The sequence below is a fragment of the Hemicordylus capensis genome, chromosome 7 (assembly GCF_027244095.1).
Source record: "Hemicordylus capensis ecotype Gifberg chromosome 7, rHemCap1.1.pri, whole genome shotgun sequence".
Lineage (NCBI taxonomy): Eukaryota > Metazoa > Chordata > Lepidosauria > Squamata > Cordylidae > Hemicordylus > Hemicordylus capensis.
In genome coordinates this window covers 12848943-12873424 of record NC_069663.1, presented here as the reverse complement: position 1 = coordinate 12873424, position 24482 = coordinate 12848943, and the positions used below count along the sequence as shown (strand labels likewise).

Below are 24482 nucleotides of genomic sequence, written 5' to 3'. Positions count from 1 at the left end.
CTTCTGAGAAATGCGATTCTCGGCCTCTTGCAGCCAGCCGCGATCATGCAGAAGTGAAAGCCGGGCTGTGAGTCAGAGCAAGAAACCAAGGAGCCCAGCACCTTGCCCTTGGTGCTAAATGATGGGAGGGCTGACAGATCCTGTCTCTGGAGGTCACCTAGCATCACAGCCCTCTACTCCCATGCATTCCAACTATCCCTATTGCTCAGGGATGGTTCCTAATAATTCCTGGTAATTCCCACAACTCTGTTCCTATCTTTGCATTGGGGGGAGACGTTTCAGGGTGCCTTTTAGGATGTTGTCAGAAGGCAGAGATCTTGCCTTGCAGTAGCAAGCATGAATTGTCCTCTTTGTTAAGCAGGGTTTGCCCTGGTTTGCATTTAGATGGGTGACCGTGTGTTCTTCATTGTAAGGCCTGGGGGCCAGTGGCAGTCCCCATCAACCCTAAGTGTCTCTGCCCCACAATTGTGTGTTGGGCCACTGTGGAGCTTTGGCTAAAACTGAAATATATTTTTACTTTATATTGTTTTGTGTGTGCGTGTGTGTTTGAATGTTTTTTACTGTTGTGTTGTAAGCCATCCAGAGAGCAACTTGTTATGGTTGTTTGCTAACAAGTAAAATTTATCCTTCTCCTCATCATCATCTATTTGTTGGCCATAGCTGAATATTTGTTTTATTATTATTATTTTTTGCATTTGATATCCTGCTCTTCCTCCAAGGAGCCCAGAGCGGTGTACTACACACTTGTTGCTCTTTCACAACAACCCTGTGAAGTAGGTTAGGCTGGGAGAGAAGTGATTGGTCCAGAGTCACTCAGCAAGTATCATGGCTGAATGGGGATTTGAACTTGGGTCTCCCCGGTCCTAGTCTAGAATACTCTGCACAGTCCCCCTAGCACCACGTGGAGACAACCATTTGTACTGTGCAGTACTGAGCTTTGCCCAGCGCTGGGGGGCGGGGGACATGTACTCCTTTAAGGCAAACTGGGCCCTCTAGTTTCCCCTCTGGTTTGCTGTACCATCTTGGAAGGCATGCAAAGAGCACTCCGTAGTGCAGCCCTTCCCAGCACTTTCCACACAGAGTTCTTAATCTCTCTCAAAGGGTCAAAGGGAATACAGGAGGGGTTGCAGTAGCTAGAAATACCAGAGAGAGGGCAGGGAAATGTACAACTGTATGTCCACTGAACATAACATGTAAAGAACTGTACATGCATACATTGTACACAGGTGGTACATACACATAAAATGTGAATAGGACTAGTCTTGCAAGTACTGGATGTATTTTGTGGAGGGTTATATCTCCAGGGTTTATCTTGTGCAACTCATCCACTGCATCTAGAAAATCCCAGTTTCAATCCTGGAGTCTGCTGTGGCTGCGTCTGTGGTGCAGCTACATTTGGAGTCCTGCGTACAGTTCTGGTCACCATAGCTTAAGAAGCACATTGTAGAACTGGACAGAGGGCAAGCTCAGAAGAGGGCAAGATCAGGGGCCTGGAGCACCTTCCTTATGAGGCAAGCCTACAGCATCTGGGGCTTTTTAGTTTGGAAAAGAGGTGACTACAGGGAGACATGATAGAGGTGTTTAAATTATGCATGGAGTAGAGAAGAGTGGACAGAGAAGTTTTTCTCCCTCTCTCACAATGCTAGAACCAGGGGTCATCCCATGAAACTGATGGGACTGACAAAAGGAAGTACTTTTTCACACATCACATAATTTAATCTATGGAATTCCTTGCTACTGGATGATGTGGTGGCTTTAGAAGGGGCTTAGACAAATTCATGGAGGACAGATCTATCAATGGCTACTAGTCTGGTGGCTATAGGCCGCCTCCTACCTCAGAGGCAAGAATACCACTTGCAGGGGAGCAATAGCAAGAGAGTTGAGCCTGCTGCCCTCAGCTCTTACCTGTGGGCTTCTCAGAGGCATCTGGTAGACCACTTCAGAAATAGGATGCTGGGCTAGATGGGCCTTGGGCTGGATCCAGCAAGGGTTGTTCTTATGTGTGTTTGACTTTGTTAGTGATCCTTCTACAGGGAGACACCAAAGCTCAGCAGCAAAGCATCTGCTTTGCATACTGAAGCTCCTGGGCTCAGTCCCTGGCAGCATCTTGAGGCCAGACTGGAAAAGACCCCTGGGAACATGGGGATATAGGAAGCTGCCTTATACTGAGACAGACCACTGGTGCATCTAGCTCAGGGCTGCTCAACTTCGGCCCTCCTGCAGATGTTGGCCTACAGTTCCCATAATCCCTGGCTATTGGCCACTGTGGCTGGGGATTATGGGAGTTGTAGTTCAAAAACAGCTGGGGGGCCTAAGTTGAGCAGGCCTGATCTAGCTCACCATGCATCTAGCTCAACACTGACTGGCAGCAGCTCCCCAAGGTTTCAGGCAGGCGTCTTTCCCAGGCCTGCCTGAAGATGCTCTCAGGGGTTGAATCGGGGACCTTCTGCACACAAGCGGAGGTTCTAGCACTGAGCGACAGCCCCATCCCCTCAGGGGAATCTCTTACTGCAGACAGCGCTCCGCTGGAATTGCCCATCCAGCAAGTCCTCCCTGCCACTGTGCTTGCAGTTTGCTCTAGAGCTGAGCGCCTCCTGCCACTTGAGCTGCGGGAGATGGGCGCTCTCATGGGGAACTGAGCAGGGATCCTAATCATCGTGCCAGAGAACTTCCCCCAGACTAGACAGCCCTTCCTTGTGTGTTCCTAGTATTCCCCAGACATATTTTGGAATGTTTTTAAGGACAATTTGCTTTAGAAGCTTGCCAGTTTCCCAGTTGTTTGTGTTCCTGCTGGTCAGTTTCATCTCCAGTGTTTACATCTCCTTTTAATGGAGGCCAGCTATTAACTTCCTGTCTAGAGTCCAATTTTATGATTGAAATACAAGGAAACATTTTTGCTGCAATGAGGGTCTGAACCGATTGCATCGAAGTGAGTTGGATTTGAAGGAGGTGGATTCTGTTACAGCCAGACTTTTGTCAGGAAGCTGATTTTTGTTACTGCCAAGTTGGCTGTTTTGAACCAATTGCCATTTTATTGGCTTGACAGAGCATATTGGTATCTCAGTAGAGTCAGGCTGTCCTTGATGGGGGTTTGACTCCCCTTAAAAGGGCAGGTTCACAGCTTGGGAGTTCTCCTGGACCCAGCATTGCATGTACATGTCCAGATGGCAGCTGTGACCCTCGGCTGTGGCTGGTGTACCAGCTGCGCCCGTTTCTGCCTCTGTCAGACCTGGCAACAGTGATCATAAGAAACTGAGTCTTATACTGAATCAGAGCATTGGTCCCTCTAGCTCAGGGGTATCCAGCCTTTCTTAACAAGTGTACAATACCCCTTCTGTCACAAATCTTCAGCTCAGGTACTCTGTGTGTGTGTGTGTGTGTGTGTGTGCGCACGTGTGCACATGCTCACAAACACACACTTAAATGTTACAGTTCTGAGACTGGCTTCTCCAGTTACTGGTTTACATCCAGACTAAGCTACTCATTAGTACTCCCACTGAAATGAATTCAGTGGGAGTACACAGAAGGTTGCCGGTTTGAATCCCCGCTGGTATGTTTCCCAGACTATGGGAGACACCTATAGCAGTGATATAGGAAGACGGTGAAAGGGATCACCTCATACTGAGGAGGAGGCAATAGTAACCCCACCCTGTATTCTAGCAAAGACAACCACAGGGCTCAATGGGTGCCAGGAGTCGAAATCGACTTGACAGCACACTTTCCTTTACTCCGTGCTAATTTTCTGAAGCCTGTCAGTCAGGCTGAAGGGAGGGGTATGCTGAACTTCAGGCTGTAGTAGCCAGCCTGTCGAGACACAATGAAGAGGATCTTGACCCTCCTCCCTCCCACTGTTTCCTGTCTAAGGCATGTGCACGCTCACAAGTTTCCTGATGTCCGCTCAGTTAATTTTAAATCCCACTCAGGTAGAATTAGGAAGGCCCCACTCAGAATGCAGGCCTGAGATTGCCACCCAGAATAAAATCCATTCCGCACAGAGATGGAAAAAATTAGAGGGACACTGCCCCTCCCCTTCTTGAGCAAACACGTTGCTGAGGACCCGTCGGCTTCAAGGCAGTGATCCTCACATGGGGAATAAATAGTGCAGTTGCAGCATGGGCTTCTGAGTACCCCTGGGAGCCCTTCAAGTACCCCTAGAGCTATTAGTACCACCTGTTGGGAACCTCTGGTTTGGCAGCAGCTTTCCAAGGTTTCAGGCAAGAGCCTTTCTCACCCTAGCTGGAGAAAACAGAGATTGAACCTGGGATCTTGTCATGCAGGGCACATTGGAACATGAGAAGCTGCCATATACTGAGTCCGACCATTGGTCTATCTAGTATTATCTTCACAGACTGGCAGCAGCTTCTCCAAGGTTTCAGGCAGAAGCCTCTCTCAGCCCTATCTTGGAGATGCTGCCAGGGAGGGAACTTGAAACCTAGATGTTCTTCCCAGAGCGGCTCCATCCCCTGAGGGGAATATCTTACAGTGCTCACACATCAAGTCTTCCATTCATATGCATTCATATGTAGACCCTGCTTAGGAAAGGGGACTAGTTATACTTGCTACTAGGCCTGCTGTCTTTCTTAAGCAGATGCTCTACCACTGAGTGGCAGCCCCATCCCTAATCAATCCCTAAAAGGAAATTTGAAATTAATTTTAGAATTCCTTCCAAGGAGGACATAAGAGGAAAAGATGCTGCTTTTGTATTGTGTCAGATCATTGGTCCATCTAGTTTAGTATTGCCTACACTGACTGGCAGTGGCTCTCCAAAGTTTCAGGCAAGAGTCTTTCCCATCCCTACCTGGAGATGTCGGGGATCAAACCTGAGGATGAGGTCATAACTCAGTGAAAGAGAATCTACTTGCACTCAGAAAGCCCCAGGTTCAGTCCCTGGCAGCATCACCAAATAGGGCTGGGAGAGACTCTGGCCCGGAACTTTGGAGAGCCACTGCCAGTCAGGGTAAGAACATGAGAACATAGGAAGCTGCCATATACTGAGTCAGACCATTGGTCCATCTAACTCAGTATTGTCTACCCAGACTGGCAGCGGCTTCTCCAGGACTGCAGGCAGGGATCTCTCTCAGCCCTATCTTGGAGATGCCAGGGAGGGATCTTGAAACCTTCTGTTCTTCCCAGAGCAGCTCCATTCCCTAAGGGGAATATTGTACAGTGCTCACACTTGTAGTCTCCCATTCATATGCCACCAGGGCTGACCCTGCTTAGCTAAGGGGACAAGTCATGCTTGCGACCACAAGCCCAGCTTTGCTGGGCAGACAATACTGAGCTAGATGAACCAAGGGTCTGATTCACTATAAGGCAGCTTCCTAGGTTCCTAATGCCTTGAGCCAGCCCTGAAAGGTAAAGCACTGAAAAGGGAGCTCTATCAAGGCTGGACAGCAGCAGCAATAGGGACAGTCACACAGGAAGCACTGCTGTGGCTCCATCTCCCGGTTCAGTTCTAATCTAGGCTAATGTGCGCTAGCAGGTAACAGGGGTGTGGGGTGGGCGGGGCCAGCCGCGCAAACTAAGCTCTGAAAGTGAAGGCAATACACATGCAGATGAAACCACAAAGGTTATTTCTGTGTCATCGCACTGGATTTTGGTTGGGCTGCTTTCTGCTTTAAGCATGGCGCCGCCTTGTCTGAGAGCAAAGGGGACTCTGATCGTCACTGTTGCAAGGGTTTGCAGCATTGCAAAATCTCTGGCATTTCTGGATTGCCATGGAGGCCGCGGAGCAGACAGGGGCACCTTATTCATTGTATGTTCCCCAGTTAAGCTTGCATGGGCAAAGTGGCCGTTGCAAAATAGAGAAGTTTGCTCAGCGGTTCATGACTCCAAGAGGCTTAATCAGGAAAGATCAGCCCAGTTCTTCTTGCTTTGCTGCCAGGGCCAGCTTTAACGGTGTGTGACCAAGCGAGGCATCATGCTTCAGAGGGTGCCATCTGAATGCGCCTGCATAGCTCACATTGCTTGCGGAGGGGTTTGTGCAAGAGAAATTAGGGACCTAGGAAGGTGCCTTATACAGAGTCAGACCGTTGGTCAATCTAATTGAGTCTTGTCTAGCCAGGTCACACAAAGGGCCAGTGAGCATGTGCGGCAGCCCCAAAATGGCGGTGGTGATGTGCGCACACGCACAGAGGGCTGAAATGGGCCGAACCGGCCCACGGAGAGGCCTGCAGCGGGGGTGGCCTCCAGAGACCCTCTGGTCGAGCCTTTGAGCCAAGCTGGTTTGACGCAGAGCCGACTCACCTCTAGACCCTGCTTAACCAAGAGGGCGATTCATGCTTGCTACCACAAGACCAGCTCTCTTGCGTGAAAGGATATTGTTTTGGTTCAGATGGGCAATACTGTTTTGGACAGGAGGGCCTCCATTTCAGTGTTTGTGCAGAGCACTGGTTAGCCTAGAGCTGGCCGTCTTCGCTGTAAGTTCGCTACTAGGGCTGCACCATCGTGTGGTTTATCTAGATGCATGCTGTCTGGTCCAGGAGAACTGCCATTTCAATGGGGCCAAAGCGTGGTGGTAGAGAAAGTCCCACCTTCAGTCTCTGGCCTCTCCAGTGAAAAGGATCTTGAATAGCAAGGTGGAGAAAGACGTTTGCCTGAGACCTTGGAAAGCTACTGCTGGTCAAATAGGAACACAGGAAGCTGCCTCCTACTGAGTTGGACCATTCAACTCCGTATCAGTATCATCTACACTGACTGGCAGCGGCTCTCCAAGATTCCTCTGAGGAAGAAGCTCCCAGACAGGCATACATAAATAAATCCGTTCCTGCTGCTCAGGATGGCTGACAACAAAACATCATCTTTGCATCTGCAAGAAGGCGTTCACAGAAGGCAAAATGGAGGCAATAAATTGCCAGAAACAGGTATAGGAAAACAGGGACGGTCTCTAGTGAGCAGGCAGGGTATATACTAGTGCACATGGTCCTGAGATTGGCCATGTGGCTGGGGATGATGGGGATTGTAGTCCAGCAACGTCTGGGGATCTAAGGTTGGGAAGCCCTGGACTACAGCATTGGATTGTGTCCATTGTTATGCTCTGAATGACAATAGTTAATATTAATATAGTTAATACTATAGTATTACAACAATAATGTAGTGTTCATGCTTTAGTTCTCCAGTAATTCGTTGGTCAAACATGTAAATAGCCACTGACTCTTTCACCTGTGATGTGTAAGAACTGCCTCCTGGCAACCAGGCATAGGAAATTTTGCAAGTCTTGCTTCTTTTACTTCCTTGCTTCTCCCCTAGGGAAGTACTATATCCTTAGAGATGGAAAACAGGTGAGAGCATTGCAATACTTTCAGCTTGCAGTGTGTTCTCAGGCTTTTATTATCCTGACCATGCCTGAGGCAGCCAGCTTTTAACAGCTTTTAAAACACTATTGCAAAGTTTTACAAACTCAAAAACTACTATAGATTTTTATTGATGGTGTCAGAGGAATGAAAATGAAAATTGACAGGAATGTTTTCCATGTCAACAATACAATAATGTATTCATTGTTACCCTAAACCTACCCTAATGCTTTCCTCTATGCAAAAATGGCTTATTTTTTTACCCTAATCACGTGGGGGGTAGGAATAATGAAGGGTTAGTAGCACTGAAAAAGCTGTAAGTGAAACAATGCTATCATCGGTTTTTTATCTTAGAGGTGGTGGTGGGGTGGATGTAGGAGAGGATTGCTGGTCTTGTGGTAGCAGGCATGACTTGTCCCCTTAGCTAAGCAGGGTCCACCCTGGTTGCATATGAATGGGAGACTAGAAGTGTGAGCACTGGAAGATATTCCCCTCAGGGGATGGAGCCACTCTGGGAAGAGCAAAAGGTTCCAAGTTCCCTCCCTGGCAGTATCTCCAAGATAAGGCTGAGAGAGACTCCTGCCTGCAACCTTGGAGAAGCCGCTGCCAGTCTGTGAAGACAATACTGAACTAGATAGACCAATGGTCTGACTCATGGCAGCTTCCTATGTTGCCAAGAATCACTATGAGCATTCATCCCCTGAGATCGTACCAAAATTTGTGGGCCTGGCTTATGAACTATATCCGAGGTAGGCAACATGTGGCTCTCCAGATGTTGCTGAACCACAACTCCCACAAGCCCCAGCTGTAATAAATTGTGGCTGCAGGTGATGGGAGTTCTAGTTCAGCAACATCCAGAGAGCTGCACATTGCCTACCTCTGGGCTATATGGTAGCACTACCTGGAAATTGCTGCAATGTATAACTTTCTGCATGAGATGGTAAATCCAGGGGTAGTTTGCATAGAGGAAAAGGTGGCACAAAAATGGTTGTTGGGCTTGGAAGCAACTCATACGAAGAATATTTATATACTGCTTTTCAACCAAAGTTCCCCAAATGGCTTACATAGATAGAAACAAATACATAAATAAAGTGGCTCCCTGTCCCCAAAGAGCTCACAATCTAAAAAAAAGAAACATAAGACCAGCAACAGCCACTGGAGGGAGGCTGTGCTGGGGCTGGATAGGGCCAGTGGCTCTCCCCCTGCTCAATAAAGAGAATTGCCACTTTAAAAAGGTGCCTTTTTGCTCAGTTAGCAGGGGACTCATGAACAAGGCTTGCAGAGGCTTGAGGAAGCTACAGAAGCCAGCGCACCAGCAGCAACATATGTTGCAACCAGCAACGGACCGTGACCTTCACGGCATGCAGATACAGGAGTCTCCCATCAACAGACTCTCTTGGGCTGCTGCTCAGCAAAGGGTTAAGAAACTATGGCGGGATTGGCTGGTCCTGGTTCCCCAGGAGGTCTCCCCTACCCCCCCCCCCCGCTTGCCCTTGAGCCAGGACATGTCTAATGCAGTCCGTCATTCTTTGCTCCCTTTGTGTAAGAGCACCCACCGGGGAAAATGAGTTCAGAGACCAGCTGTCAGGAGACAAAGATAGCGGGGTGACAACTGCATTTCCGGCATTCCTCCTGGTGGCAGAACTGAGAGGAAAACAAACCCAAAGGGACCTGAGCGCAGAGTCTGGCATTGGATGTTGAGGGGGACTTCATGCTTAGTAGCAAGCATGAATTGTCCCCTTTGCTAAGCAAGGGCCACCCTGGTTTGCATTTGAATGGGGGACTACACATATTAGCACTGTAAGATATTCCCTTTAGGGGATGGGGCTGCTGTGGGAAGAGCATCGAAGGGCCCTCCCTGACATCTCCAAGATAGGGCTGAAAGAGACTCCTGCCTGCAACCTTGGGAAAGCCGCTGCCAGTCTGTGTAGACAACCATGAGCTAGATGGACCAGTGGTCTGACTCATGGGTGTAGCTTCCATTGAACAAGGGGGGACAGTTGCACCTGGGCCAACATGGTTTGAGAGGCCACCAAGGGCCCCCAGGACAGTCCCCCCTTGTCCACAAGTTGCTGTCGTCACCGCCATGCTCACCACTACTTCCCATCTTCGCCGCTGTAGAGCGCCGGTGGCGGGCGGGTGGGCGTCTCCCTGGCTTCTCCCCACTCCACTACCGGCCGGCGCGTGAACTTCCCTTCCTCCAAACAACACGCCTGCGCTGTCTATGATTATGGAGACTGTCGCGTGCTGTGATGTCACGGCACGCGATGTTCTCCATACTCAAGCAGCACAGAAGCACTGTTTGGAAGAAACGAAGCCCACACGTTGGCCAGATGCCAGGGAGAAGCCCATCCGCCACCACAGCTCTCCTGGCGGCGAAGATGGGAAGTAGCGATGGCGTGGCGGTGCGGCCCCACACCCCCTGAGGTAATTAATGGGGGGGGGCTTGCAGATGAAGGTGTGGTTTCGGCACTGGGGGCCCCCTACCTAACTTTGTCCCCTGATCATCAGGAACCTCGCTACGCCCCTGGTCTGACTCAGTAGATGGCAGCTTCCTGTTCCTATGATGTATTGCAAATACTGCAAAGGGGAAGCGTGTGGGGCAGAAAAGCCCCACGATGATGATCCTGTTTACTGGCATAGAGAAAAAGACTGAGATACATGTGACCAAATGCATCATTTGAAGTTGTCTTTCCCAAACAGTGGGAAGATCAGGGCCAGGCAAACGAAAATACACGCCTACTTCAAGGCCGCTAATTTTCTGCATCTGATTCCAGCGCCAAAGGCAGCCACCTAATGGCTGGAGTATCAAACTCAGGTTAGTCCTGTCTGTCATGTTGCAGAGACTGGAGTATCTAGGCCATAGAAAACCAGGGATCTTTATACTGCATTTGAAAATGCAAATTCTTTTCGGTTATTCACTCTGCACCCAGAAGACATGCCTCCTAACCATGCAACTTGACAGTGCCATCCGCATTGTCTACCAATCTGTGATGAAAATCAGTAGTATCAAAAGATGTGATTTTATTGTTTGTTTGTTTGTTTTATTTCATTTATAGACCGCCCCATCCAAAGGCTCTGGGAGGTGCACAACAAGATTGAAACACACTACTTTAAAAAAAATTAAAAACAAATTTAAAACACTTCAAAACCCTTTAAAACCAATTAAAACACTTAAAAACAATTTTAAAACCTTTGAAGGCCAGGCCAAACAAGTAAGTCTTCAAGGCTCTCTTAAAGGCCAACAGTGAGCCTAAACTGCGGATATCTGCCGGGAGTGCATTCCATAGGCCAGGAGCAGCTACAGAGAAGGCCCGGTTCTGAGTCACCACCAGACATACCCGTGTTAACTGGAGACAGACTTCTCCAGATCAGAGGTGCACCTAGGTCATTTTGGAGCCTGGACCTAAAGGTCTTTGGAGGCCCCCCTGCTGCAAGTTAAGCATCATTTTTTAACATGTAGGTTCTTGAGGACACAAATCACACCACACAGGATAGACTAAAGAAGATTTGAGGACCCTCAGTGGGTATGGAGGCCCTGGACTTCAGCCCTGAAGTCCAGGGGTAAGAGCACCTCTGCTCCAGATGACTGCAACGTGTGATGGGGATCCTACAGAAGAAGGCATTCTCTAAGGTAGCCCGGACCCAAGCCATTCAGGGCTTTAAGGGTAATAACCAGCGCTTTGTATTTTGTCCAGAAACATATTGGCAGCCAGTGCAACAGGCATAATATGAGACCAGTCTGGCTGCCGCATTTTGAACTAACGGAAGTTTCCGAACTACGTACAAAGCCAGCCCCACATAGAGCACATTGCAATAATCGAGAATGGAGGTTACCAGCTGATACACCACTGTTTTGAGATTATTCTCTTTGAAGGAATGGTGGACTCAGCTGTCGAATCAGCCAGTTGATGGAAAGCGCTTCTGGCCATAGCCTCCACCTGAGATACCAGGGCGAGGCCTGGATCCAAGAGCACTCCCAAGCTGCGTACTTGTCCTTGTGGGGGAGTGTAACTCCACTCAGCACTAGAAGATCTTACTAATCTCTCAAATTCCGATCCTCCACAATGAGCATCTCCTGTGATTTTAATCATAGATTGGCAAGCGATGGTCAGTCGCTGGTGCTGTGAAATTGTATGGAGCATATCATCTGAATATTCAGTGGATAAACTGAAAATAATGTGCATTTTCAAATACAATATTTTTCTGGAAGCATCCTGGGTCTGATGGGCTCCAGTGTTTAATTTCTTAAATAAGAGCTACCAGATTCTCACACTCTTGAAGAAAACAGGGACTGTCCCTAGCGGCTTGTACAGGATAATGCTACAGGCATACATCTGTATTTTGACATAGGTATGCATGGACTCTGTGGGGATCCATTAAAATAAGCATTAAAATAAGCATTAATATCCCTTAAAATAAGCATAAGTATGGAGATGCATGGTGCTGTTCCTCTGTATTTGAACACAGGAACATAGAAAGCTGCCTTATTCAGAGTCAAACTATTTGTCTATCTAACTCAGTATGGTCTGCACTGGCTGGCAGCAACTCTCCAAGGTTCCAGGTGGGGTTCTTTCCCAGCCCTACTTGGATGGAGATGCTACCAGGGACTGAACCTGGGACCTTCTGCATGCAGAGCAAATGCTCTACCCCTGAGCTATGGCCCATCCCTTCCTGTTTGATATTTTGCCTTTCCAACTCTGCCTTTTCTCTTTCTTAGGCACTTGTTTTCATCGGACAGGAGACATGGATCAACTGCACTGACCTGAAGTTCCATCCTGGTGAGTGCCAAAGTCCTTGTTGTGTAGGCTTCACAGAGCATGTGCCATTGGTCACTGTGTTCAATGAAAGCAGAAACTGCTGGTTGACAAGTCCTTGTCCTTGGCTGAAACAGCATGCTTTTGCTAGGAACCCGGATCTCCACCCAGCAGCTGCAAAGTGGCAGAATGAGGGGGGGTCTTGCAGATGCTTAAGCCTTGCTCATTGCTTTCCCTTACAGTCTCCTCCCCAACAGCTGCGTTTCCCCACAATGCAGCCAGTACATATCTGGAACCTCCTATCTGGAGCAGGTGGCTAAAGGGAAGAAGCTGCAGAGGGAAAGTACCTGGGGAGAAGGTGGGCAAAGCAGACCTTCCACCCACATGCCGGTGCTTTGCTGCAAATCAGCACCCTCACCCCACCACTTTGCAGCTGGAAAGTGGAGACTCAAGTCAAGATTGGTTGCCTGGTGTGTAATTCTGTCCTCGGAGAATGGATTTGTGGGAGCAGCTCCAGCCCTTGATGGACCTGGCCCCTCTCTAATTCCTTTGTACTATGTGCAAGAACTCTAGAGTGTCGTTTTTGTTTTGGACTACAACTCCCATCATCCCCACTCTTTGGCTGTTGTGGCTAGGGATTATGGGAATTGTAGTCCAAAACAAGTTACCAAGACAGGCAAAAAATGGTGGGCTCCTTCGTATGATTGAAAACTGGGGAGGGCAAACATCCTACTTACCTACCTACCTAACATGATAGAGGTCTATAAAATCATGCATGGTATTAAGAAAGTGGATAGAGAGAAATTCTTCTCCCTCCATTCTTCTTCCCTCCAAGAGAGAAATTCTTCTCCATAAGACTAGAACCAGGGGTCATCCCTTGAAATCGATTGCTAGGAGATTTAGAACCAACAGACAGAAGTACTTTTTCACATAACGCATAATCCACTTGTAGAATTCTCTGCCACAAGAGGTGGTGACAGCCAACAACCTGGATGGCTTTAAGAGGGGTTTGGATAACTTCATGGAGGAGAGGTCTATCAAGGGCTACTAGTTGGATGGCTATAGGCCACCTCCAGCCTCAAAGGCAGGATGCCTCTACCAGTTGCAGGGGAGTAACAGCAGGCGATAGGGCATGCCCCCAGTTCCTGCCTGTAGGCTTCCAGTGGCATCTGGTGGGCCACTGTATGAAACAGGATGCTGGACTAGAGGGGCCTTGGGCCTGATCTAGTCGGGCTGTTCTTAAGTTCTTACCTACGTACCTACCTACAGCTGTGTGCACTCCCATGTTGTGATTCTATGCAAGCGAAAAACAAGGCAGGAGACAATCACAAGAAGAGCCCTGCTGGATCAGGCCCAAGGCCCATCTAGTACAGGTTTGCCTGAGGCAAGAGTTAATGGCCTGCCCTGAAACTGGCATTCAGAGGGGCTGGAAGTCGCCTATAGCCCTCAGACTAGTAGCCATTGATAGACCTGTCCCCCATGAATTTGTCTAAGCCCTTCTTAAAGCCATCCAGAAGGCACCGGCAGTGATGGTCAGCTAGCCTCCCGCTGGGCAAGGTAGCACTTTACCTCCCTATTACTGGGTAGGATGGAGCCCTCCTACTCAGCAGGAGGCTACTGCTGGTACCTTCTACTTTGTTTCCCCCCTGCACACAATTGCAAAACTGGAGCATGCACAGCTCCTGAAACGGGGCAGGATGCTTGTCCTGCCCAGTCTTCCAGTGTGCAAAAGGGCCTGGCGTTTCTCCAAGGCAGGCCTGCTCAACTTAGGCCCCCCAGATGTTTTTGGACTACAACTCCCATAATCCCCAGCCACAGTAGCCAATAGCCAAGGATTATGGGAGTTGTAGGCCAACATCTGCAGGAGGGCCGAAGTTGAGCAGGCCTGCTCCAAGGCAAGGGGTATTTTGAAGGCTGTTGCTACAGCTAGCTTGGTTTTAAAAATAGAATCACTTCCTCTCTTCTAAATAAATAAATACAATTAAAGCCACTTCCTCTCCACAGCTCCCAGCCTGCTGTCCAGCATTGGGCTGGACCTTTCCGCCTCGTTTATTGCTCATGTTTAACACAGTTCCGCATTCTCATAGGGTTCCTTAGAATAAACCTTGTAAACCTTTTATGCTTCTGCTAGCCGTAGGTGGAGAAGTGAATGAGAGGGCTACTAGGCTTAAGGAAAGCTGCCCTAAAGGTTGCCAGGGAAATGTAGCCCTCCTGGGGCTTGAAGGATCCTTCCTCTGTGGTTTGAAAATACCTTTTGGCATGTATTAAGTGTCTGCATCTTTCCAGTGCCTACATCAGCTCTTGAAGGATATGTTTGCTGTGTTTTCATGTGTTTAGAGCAACTATTTTCTATATTAGTCACTTCATTCCTTTTTAAAAATGCATTATCTATGCTGGGGACAGAGCAGGCGGGTTAACTGAAATCAATATAGCAACAAACCCTTCACCCCAATTGCATTTGTCCACCTCTTGCTGGGCCCCTTTAGTTTCCACCATATTCTGTTTATTTAGTAGATTTTTATCTTGTACTTCCTTTAAAGAGCTCAGGGTTGCACAGAAAGTTCTCCATTTAATTCTCACAACAAGCGTGAGCAACAAGCGTGACCAACAAGCCAGCGTGGTGTAGTGGCTAGAGTGCTGGACTAGGACCGGGGAGACCCGAGTTCAAATCCCCATTCAGCCATGAGACATAGCTGAGTGACTCTGGGCCAGTCACTTCTCTCTCAGCCTAACCTACTCCACAGGGTTGTTGTGAGAAGAAACCTAAGTATGTAGTATACCGCTCTGGGCTCCTTGGAGGAAGAGTGGGATATAAATGTAAATAAAAAATAAAACAACCCTATCAGAGAGGCGAAGCTGAGAGGACAAGCGATTGGCCCGCAGTAATCTAGTGAACGTTCTGGCTGAGCAGGGATTTGATCTGGTTCTCCCTATCCAGACACTCTAAGCACTAAATCACGTTGGCTCTCAATATCAATCCTCCCCTGCTTTGAAAAGTCCCCGCATAATGGGTCGGCTTGCTGTACATCTTTCACAGACAGCTAACAGCTTTGGAACAACTGCTTGAGTGGACCAAGAAATGGCTGGTTTTTGTTTTTCTCCCTCTGCTCTAGGTGCAGTGTTGCGTGCCAAAGAAACAGGCAACTTCTCCATCTGGGCACAGCCTTGGTCACCATTCTATGTCTGTCGGCGCCACAAAATGGCTGTTTTGTGCCAAGGCTCTAGTCAGGCAGAGGGTCAAAAGGCACAAGACTGCCTAGAGAGACACATATTGGGTGGTATACAAATATGATTGATAGGTGGATAGGTCAGGGACGGACTCTCTTCTCCTTGGCGACTTAGCAAAGAGCTACAGCATCCTCTGCTCTGTTTGTGTGTGTAAGATGTGGATAGATCTCAGACAAGTCTCCCTGTGTGTGCGAAGATCTCTTGGGGCAGATTTGCTGCAGTGTTCCTGGTCACTTGTTTTGTGGGCAATGTCCCCAGACGAAGCCAGGATGCTTCTGTGCCTGTCTGTGAGGAGGAGAAAGCAGCAGCAACCTTGTTGTCTTTTCCGTACATCCCCCTTCCCCACCACACTACACATTTGCTCTGTCTTGACTGTCCCACTGACCCAGGGCTGCCACTGGCAGGTGACTCTGATGCCTCTGTCACTCCGAATTAAGAGATGTGCCCTCCCTGCCTTGCTTGTGAGCTCATCCCTCCTACCAGCGCCATGCCACTACTGTTTGTGGCACCAGACTCTGCCTAAGGGCTGTCTGAATGCAGCCCTGCTCTTGCTCTCTTCCACAAACAGGAGGGGCCCTGTTTTGGAGGAATGGGAGGGATTCTGGGAATCAGCCTCATGTTTTTAGAAGGGGTTCCCCCCCGTCCAGCTCTCCTGAGCAAATTAGAATTACCCTGCACATGTACACACACACACACACACACACACACACACACACACCCCAAACTTTATTTCAGTCATTGACCGGCACAAATATTATACCTCAAAAGTAATCGTGTATAAAAATAAGATCTACTGCTGCTCAATAGCACACTCATGGTCACAGGTAAAGGCAGATAACAGATAATGAGACAGTTAAGCTCAAATCTTAATTTTGAATTAATTCCTGCCAGGTTTTACAGGCTAGAACACACAATTTTGCAACATTATGTGTAATATCTGGCGAAGTATCAGAGATGAGATAGGAAATGTAAAATTCTCTCTCTCACTCACACTCACACATCCCTACACCTTAGAGCAACAAAGAAAATGTTTCCATTTTGAAGCTCACTCTCTTTTTTACTTCCTCCATTTTAAATTGCTGAGTCAGTATTCCTGGGTGCTTTCCAGATTAGCTCCTCAAAAGCAGCAAAATGCTTCCATTCAGGCAAATCACATTTGAAACTTAAACAGCAGGAGGAGCAGTCTTGCAGAAACGAAAGGTAAAGTATGCCGTCAAGTCGATTTCAACTCCTGGCACCCATAGAACCCTGCAGTTTTCTTTGGCAGAATACAGGAGGGGTTTGCCATTGCCTCCTCCCGTGCAGTATGAGATTATGCCTTTCAGCATCTCCCTATATTGCTGCTGCCCAATATAGGTGTTTCCTATATTCTGGGAAACATATCAGCAGGGATTTGAACCAGTAACCTTCTGCTTCTTAGTCAAGCATTTCTCCGCTGTGCCATTAAGTGGCTTTTGTGGAAACTAACAACCTGAAAAAAACAGCAACCTTTTTACGCCAGGGAATGCCATCTAGCCAAGAATGTGTTTCACCTCCCTGGTGTGCAGCCTCCAGACATACAGGCCTGGGATCTCCTAGATGTAGCCAAGAGAGGCACTCCTGGAATCCGTGTCCTCCTGGCTGATGCTTCTTTTGCCTCTATGGTTGGGCTAGCCCTGGAAATGCTGCGTGTAAGCCCCTTGGTCCTCTTCAGACATACAGAAGGCGGGGTGGGTGTGGGTCCTGTACTCATATGTAGCATTACAAGAATGCACTGGAAGTCCTGCCCTGGTGCTGATGCGCTGAGAAGCATCACCAAATGATGTCAAGGGAGATAGCACAGGTCAGCGCCAGGCAAGAGAACTGGCATATAGGTGTCTGTATACCAATGCCAGAAGGTTTGCCAGACCCTGCTTAGCAAAGGGGACAATTCATGCTTGCTAGCACAAGACCAGCTCTCCTCCCATAGAACCTGGGTAGGATCTTGCCTTGTCCTCTCAGTGATCCTGTGAGCTGGTTTGCTGCTGGGATTAGGGGAAGAAGAAAGACAATGGTAAATTCTGCCTTTGTCCTGGGTGTTTTGTCATACTGCTACCACAAGACCAGCTTTCTTCCCCGTTTTTTGTATGTCTGAAGAGGACTCTTCTTAGTTGCTTAAGGAATCACACTTTTCTAAAACCTTGGTGGATGTCTGTGGCTCAGCAGAAAAGCCCAGGTCACCTCCTTGCCTTCCTCTCTCATTGGGTTCCTGCTGCAGTCTCTTGTCTGCAAGAGCTGTTTCCACTCCCCAGAAGTTTCCATGGCAATTTCAGGTAAATCAAGTCCTGGCACCTGCAGCACTAAGTGGGAATGCAGCAAGCAGCGTTTTCATGCCTGAAGTGGTGGTGGGGGGAGAATCTCCCCTCTTCCCAACGTTAGAGAGCACACATGTGGAACAGAGGAAGCTAGCTGCTGTAGACCTAGTCAGACCATTGGCCCATCAGTGATCAGTATCTGTTTATTTGTTTGTTTATTGTTAGCTTTCTATACCACCTTTCATTTAAAATAATCTCAAGGCAGTTCATGCAGAAGTTAAACCAAGGCTACAAAATTAAAATATTACACAATTAAAATATCAGATCGAATATAAAAATACAGATCTGATTAAAATATTTAAAAAACAAGCACAATATAAACATAAAATACAAAGCAGCAGCAATAGGAACCGTCATATAAAAGCCTGGGTAAAAAGCCAAGATTTCACACTCTTTCTAAAAACTGTGATTGAGACTGAGGAGCAGATGGCCACTGGGAGAGCATTCCAGAGTCTGGGGGCAACAACTGAGAAGGCCCTGTCCCCTGTGCACAATAGCTGAGCCTCTCGTTGTCGGCACCCAGAGCAGAACCCCACCCACCAGATGGCCATGTCAAGTGGGCAGCAACCTTTGAAGGCAAGCGATCCCTCGGGGATCCAGAGCCCAAACAGTTTTTGTCTGTACTGACTGGCAGCAGCTCTTCAAGATTTCAGGCAGGAGTCTTTCCCAGCCCTACCTGGAGACGCTGCCAGGGAGTGAACCTGAGACCTTCTGCATATAAGCATGCAGCTGCTCTTCCCCTGAGCTTTGACCCCATTCCTTTGAGGGGAATATCTTGTCGCACTTGCATATAGTCACCCATCCAAATGCAAATCAAAAGGGACCCTGCTTAGCAAAGGGGACACTTCATACTCAGCTCTCAAGACCAGCTCTCCTCCTATCCAAATCCAAGGGAATGGGAGGAGATCTGGACTTGTGGTAGCAGGCATGACTTGTCCCTTTGGGGTCTGCCCTGGTTGCATATGAATGGGAGACTACAAGTGTGAGCACTGAAAGATATTCCCCTCAGGGGATGTAGCCGCTCTGGGAAGAGCAGAAGGTTCCAAGTTCCCTCTTTGGCTTCTCCATGATAGGGCTGAAAGAGACTCCTGCCTGCCACCTTGGAGAAGCCACTGCCAGTCTGTGTAGACAATACTAAGCTAGATGGACCAATGGTCTGACTCAGTATATGGCAGGTTTTTATGTTCCAGTGTTCCAAGGCAAAGCCCTATTCTAAAGCAGACACCTGAGATGGCTTCCCCCGCTCTAGAGTAGACCTCGTGAGGCTCCAAGCACTCCTCCACTCCTGGTGTCCTGATGATGATGCAGGGGGTTCTAGGGACAGGACAGGAACCCCACTAGGGGGACCAGGTCCCACTGTTTCCTCCAGATTTGAAGGGCAGGTATCAAACTTTGACCGCTCACGGTTGAATGGATCTGGGGTCTTTAGTTGGGGCCAGAAGTCTTGGCTGGGGTGTCCTCCTCCTTGATGTTCTCCAAGAGGGACTTGTTTGGGTTAGAGCCTGGGTGGCTCCTGACCAGTGTTCCCTGTCACAGGGATTCCCAGATGTTGTTGACTACAACTCCCGTTGGATAATGGGAGTTGTAGTCAAACACATCTGGGGATCCCTGTGACAGGGAAAACTGCTCCCCACACTCCTGTTCCTTAGATGAAAGGCAGATCATCCTGGAAGTGGAGACTGGAGTATGTTATTGTCTAGCCTGAGCCTGTCATGCTTCTTCGGTGGCCTTCTGCTTCCTCTTCCTGCCTTTTCTCCCCACACAGATGCTTTCCTTTTGGCTGACATTCCAAATATGTTGCCATGCAACCGGCATGTGGCAGAAATAAAAGAGTGAGAAAACGGCGTTCGGCAGTCCTTGAGAAGAACAAAGCCGGGCAATGCCCTTTCTTCTCCTCCCCACTCCCTCCCCCATGCCTTCAAGCTTCCTGCTGTGTTGTAGGGAGCAGCACGTACAGACACTCCCCTGTTTCAGACTACATGTGACTGCACATCGCTCTCTGGTTACTGTGGAATAACCCCAACACATGCTCTTTGAGCTGATTTCTAAAAGTGATTTCAGACATCGTGTGGAACCACAGTTAAATCTTAGTTCCACATGGCATCTCCTAGGAACACAGGAAGCTGCCGTCTACCAAGTCAGACCGTTGATCCATCTCGCTCTACACATGGTCTACACAGACTAGCAGCAGCTTCTCCAAGGCCAGAGTCTCTCTCAGCCCTATCTGGAGATGCCAGGGAGTGAACTTGTAACCTTCTGCATGCAGGTGCTCCTTCCAGATTGACCCCTATCCTCTAGGGGGAATATCTCATAGTGCTCATTCATTCATTCATTCATTCATTCATTTGTTTGGTTTATATACTGCCCTTCCAAAGGTGGCTCAGGGCGGTTTACATTAAAAATAAAAATAAATTAAAATCAATTAACAATTAAAATTTTTAAAAACCCAATTAAAAGCAGATTAAAATTACAATTAAAACTGGACAACATCAAAACTAAATATCATTAAAGTCAAAATTAAATATCATTAAAATCCAGGCTAAAAAAATAGGAAGTCTCCCATTCAAACGCAATCCAGGGCAGACCCTGCTTAGCAAAGGGGGCGATTCATGGTTGCTACCGCAGTACTAGCACTCCTCCCTGATCTCCTAAGTGGGCGATCTTCACTACTTCTCATGCAGAGGCCGCTTTGCTTTCCACAGCGCTTTAGTGGGAGAGCCCTTTCCCACCACTCTGAGCCAGCTTGGGGTGGTTGTCGGTGCAGGGCAGAAGGAAGGTTGCTAGCAGCCTCCTTTTCTCTCCTCTTGCTTCTTGTGAGCTTTGCGAGGAGTGGGAGGAGAGGTGCTTTTTGCAAAATTAGCAAGGGTCAAATCAGTCCCAAGCATGACTTGTCCCCTTAGCTAAGCAGGGTCCACCCTGGTTGCATATGAATGGGAGACTAGCACTGTAAGATATTTCCTTTAGGGGATGGAGCCGCTCTGGGAAGAGCAACTAGGTTCCCAGTTCCCTCCCTGGCAGCATCTCCAAGAGAGGGCTGAGAGCGATTCCTGCCTGCAACCTTGGAGAAGCCGCTGCCAGTCTGGGTAGACAATACTGAGCTAGATGGACCAAGGGTCTGACTCAGTAGATGGCAGCTTCCTATGTTCCTATGACATCTTGCCACCTTGCTGGGGCCCCAGTAATGTGCTGCTGGAGGCATCCATCTCACCTGGCCTCAATGAAACGCCGCCACTGATGCAGCCCCTCCATCTGAAGCCCTTTTCTCCTCTCACTGACTCCATGCTTACCTTTTTCCTCTCCTCTTTTAGCAGGTGCTGCCCAGCAATGGGTTGTGTGCAATGCAAGAAGAAGAGGGCCAATAAAAACCAGGGCGGCGGCGGCAGCAGTGATGGGGCAGCCAACCCAGCTCCCAGCTCCCACTACAACCCTGATCCCATTCAGCCGAACCCCACCAACTTCACCCGCATCCCCGACTTCAACAACTTCCCAGGGACCCCCGGGCCTTGCACACCGGCTTTAGGCGGGGGCACTGGCCACTACCCCACCCCTTCCTTGCCTGGTCTTGGTGGGATTGCAGGTCAGTATCCCGAGCAGGTCTTCCGCTGGGTTAGAGAGCTCAGATTTGGTAGGCAGGACCCTGTTCCCCCTGTCCTTTCACAGCCCTTTTGGTACATTGGAATGGTGTGGAGGTGCTGGGATGCCCCTTTTCGCACTCTGGATGCTTAAGCTGTTTCTGTCGATCCAGTTGAACAGAATGAGGGGTAGTAGTTACATAAGAGCTTTTATAAAGCAAAATTGCACAGTGGTATGGGAATATCTTTTAATCCATAGGAACATAGGAAGCTGCCATGTACCGAGTCAGACCATTGGTCCATCTAGCTCAGTTTTGCCTACACAGACTGGCAGCAGCTTCTCCAAGGGTGCAGACAGGAGTCTCTCTCAGCCCTATCTTGGAGATGCTGCCAGGGAGGGAACTTGGGACCTTCTGCATGCAAGCAGGCAGGTTCTCTTCCCAGAGCAGCCCCATCCCCTAAGGGGAATAGCTTTATGCTCACACATGTCTCCCATTCAAATGCAAACCAGGGCATACCCTGCTTAGCAAATGGGACAAGTAATGTTTGTTCTAGGCCAGCTTTAGGGCTAGGGTTCATCCCAGGAAACTGATAAAAGCAAGTACTTTGTTGCACTGTGCAGAATGAATGGCTGGAATTCTCTGCCACGGGATGGCCACCAGCTTGGATGGCTTTATGTGGGGCACAGAGCAATTCATGGAGAACAGGTCTTTCAGTGGCGATTTTGCCCTGCTGACAGGGCAAAGAAGCACCTTGTAAAATGGTGATTCTCTTATATATAGTAGTGGGAGAGCAACTGGCCCTGTCCAACCCAAGCACAGCATCTCAACACCAGTGTCTGTTGCTGGTGTCTTCCTTATATTTCCTTTTATATTGTGAGTCCTTTGGGGACAGGGGACCATCTTATTTTTATTTCTTTCTTTCTATGAAAATCACTTTGAGAACTTCTGTTGAAAAGCGGAATATAAATAGTAGTAGTAGTGGTAGTAGTAGTAGTCTAGATGGCTATAGGCCATCTGCAGGCTCAGAGGTACGAAGCCTCTGAAGTGCCAGTTGCAGGGGAGCAACAGTGGCAGGAGGCAAGGGGCGTGACTTTGTCTCTTGCCTGTGGTCTCCCCGGAGGCATCTGGTGCGGTATTGTGGAAAACAGGGTACTGGACTAGATAGTCTTAGGCCTGATCCATCAAGGTTCTTATGCAATTTGTGCATATTGTGCTAAAACACACACTTGTGCATGTTCCTTGTCTGTGCAGACATTGTTGCCTAGAATCACATTTCATGGCATTTCGAAGCCATAGAGGTCATTCACACAATCAAGAACTGTGTTCTACCTGGGTTTGGGAGCTGTGGGTAGCTTTTCCTCCTACCTTGCTTCTACACAACCAAAAATTGGGAACACATATAACTCCCAAACCCAGGTAGAACACGGTTCTGGATTGTGTGAATGACTGGGAGAATGGGTGGGAGAAAATCCTCAGGACTGGGAATCTGACAACACTATTTGCAGAAGAGAGTTATATTCAGTGGGGGAAACTATAGGGAGTAGCAGTGGAATCTGCGGGAAGCATTTTTGGCTGGGGGAAGAGAAATGGGGGTGCTTGATCAAGGTCTAGGTTCTAGAGAAGACTGGACTACTCACTTGACTTTTCTCGTGATCAGTCACTTTTTGTGTTGTCTAAAATAATACAACTTTTGCAAGTCTTGGATGTTTGAACGACAGATATGTTCTTTTAGAACAGGGGTAGGCCACCTTGGCTCTCAGTGGTCAAACTACAACTCCCATCATCCCCAGCCACAATTTTTTGATGGGAGTTGTCGTTCAGTACAGCTGGAGAGCCGGGGTTGTTGGCCCCTGTTTTAGAATGGCACTTTTTGTCTGGCTGCACCCGGGGAAAAGCCCCGAGTTGCATGGGCCAGTGCCATTGCCTGCACAGCTTTTGCTGGGCTCCCGCTAATGCCTCACTAATGCCTTGCAGGTGGAGGTGTGACCTTTTTTGTTGCCTTGTATGATTATGAAGCCAGGACGGAGGATGATCTCACATTTGTGAAAGGAGAGAAATTTAACATCATCAACAACACGTGAGTATCGGGTTCTGGTTTAGAGACCTGTGAGGCAGCAGTGGTGCTGAAGCTAAGCAGGCCTGGGGTTGGTCAGTGCCGGGAAAGGGATGAGCCTGGCCTAGAGAATGAAAATGAAAAGCCTGCTGCAGTGCAGCAGGCTGCCACAAGAAGCAGCGTTGTTTATGGCTTTGGATTAGGTAGGACAGGGTGCTTTCCAGGTTACCTGCACAACAGTAGCAAAATGCTTCGGTTCAGATAAATCACATTCAAAACGTAAATAGCAAAGCTACCAGCAGGGGGAGCAGTCTCGTGAGAACTAACAGCTGGAAATACAGCAACCTTTTTACACCGGACATACGACGTTACAGCAATAAATCGCAGTGATTAAATCCGAAACAAGGCATCCAAAATGTGAACAGCACCCTGCTGCAAGTGTAGGGACTGCAGTGTCACAACACAGGAAGTGCGGAAGCACACTTCGCAGATACGTAGTGACCCCGTTTCTGGGTCTAATCTGGAAAGCGCCCAAGGGTTCCCAACAGGTCCCTAGGAGTACCAGAAGAGCTCCCTGGGGGTAGGTAGAGTCTCCCCACTCTGCCTCTCCTGCTTCTCTTCCCTCTTCTGGGAGGTCTCTTGTCTCCCCAGGCTGCAGCCAAGATGACACGTCTTCAGTGATGTGTCTGCCGCAGAAGGAGAGAGAGGAGGGTGAAGACCTCCTCACTCTGCTCCTGATTGGCTGGCTAAGTGCTGAAACTGGCCCCCTCCCCTCAGCCTGACTGTCAGGCTTCAGAAAATCAGCACTGTGTACTCCCATTGAAATGAATGGGTCAATTAACTTGCCCCATTAATTTCAATGGGTTGTTTATGAGTAACTTAGTGTAGATGTGAGCCAGTGACTTAGAAGCCTGTCTCCCTAACTGTAACTCTTACATTTGTGTTTTTATGTGTTGGGAGATGTGACTCCATAGGAATCAACTCTTAACGTCAAAAACTCCTATTGTCTACTAGAGACATTTGGAGTAGAGGTAGAGCATATGAGACTGCCCCCTTGTTCTTTCTTATTTCTGTGTCTTGGCTCTACGTTTCTTCTGATTGGGAGACTGGTGCTCTAGGACACTCCACCCCGACCCCCGCTTCTGTGCACTCTCTGTTCTTTTCTCCTTCCTTCCACCTGGAGGTAGCTAGCACAGGGGGCAGGTTTGTCTCTCTACGTTTGCAACTACGTTTGCAATAAACCTT

General features: G+C 48.5%; 1 protein-coding gene across 6 annotated transcripts in view; it reads left to right on the top strand.

The window, feature by feature from the left end:
- FGR (FGR proto-oncogene, Src family tyrosine kinase) overlaps positions 1-24482 on the top strand; it is an 81918-nt gene that overhangs the window by 36857 nt on the left and 20579 nt on the right. For 3 of the 6 annotated variants that reach the window (XM_053267328.1, XM_053267329.1, XM_053267324.1), the window contains exons 2-4: positions 12013-12073; positions 20919-21187; positions 23159-23261. In XM_053267328.1, the coding sequence (XP_053123303.1) occupies positions 20935-21187; positions 23159-23261 (356 nt within the window). In that variant the 5' untranslated portion in view covers positions 12013-12073; positions 20919-20934. Of the gene's footprint in view, positions 1-9995; positions 10111-12012; positions 12074-20918; positions 21188-23158; positions 23262-24482 lie in introns of all 6 variants that reach the window. The other 3 variants (XM_053267327.1, XM_053267326.1, XM_053267325.1) reach the window with 3 other exon arrangements.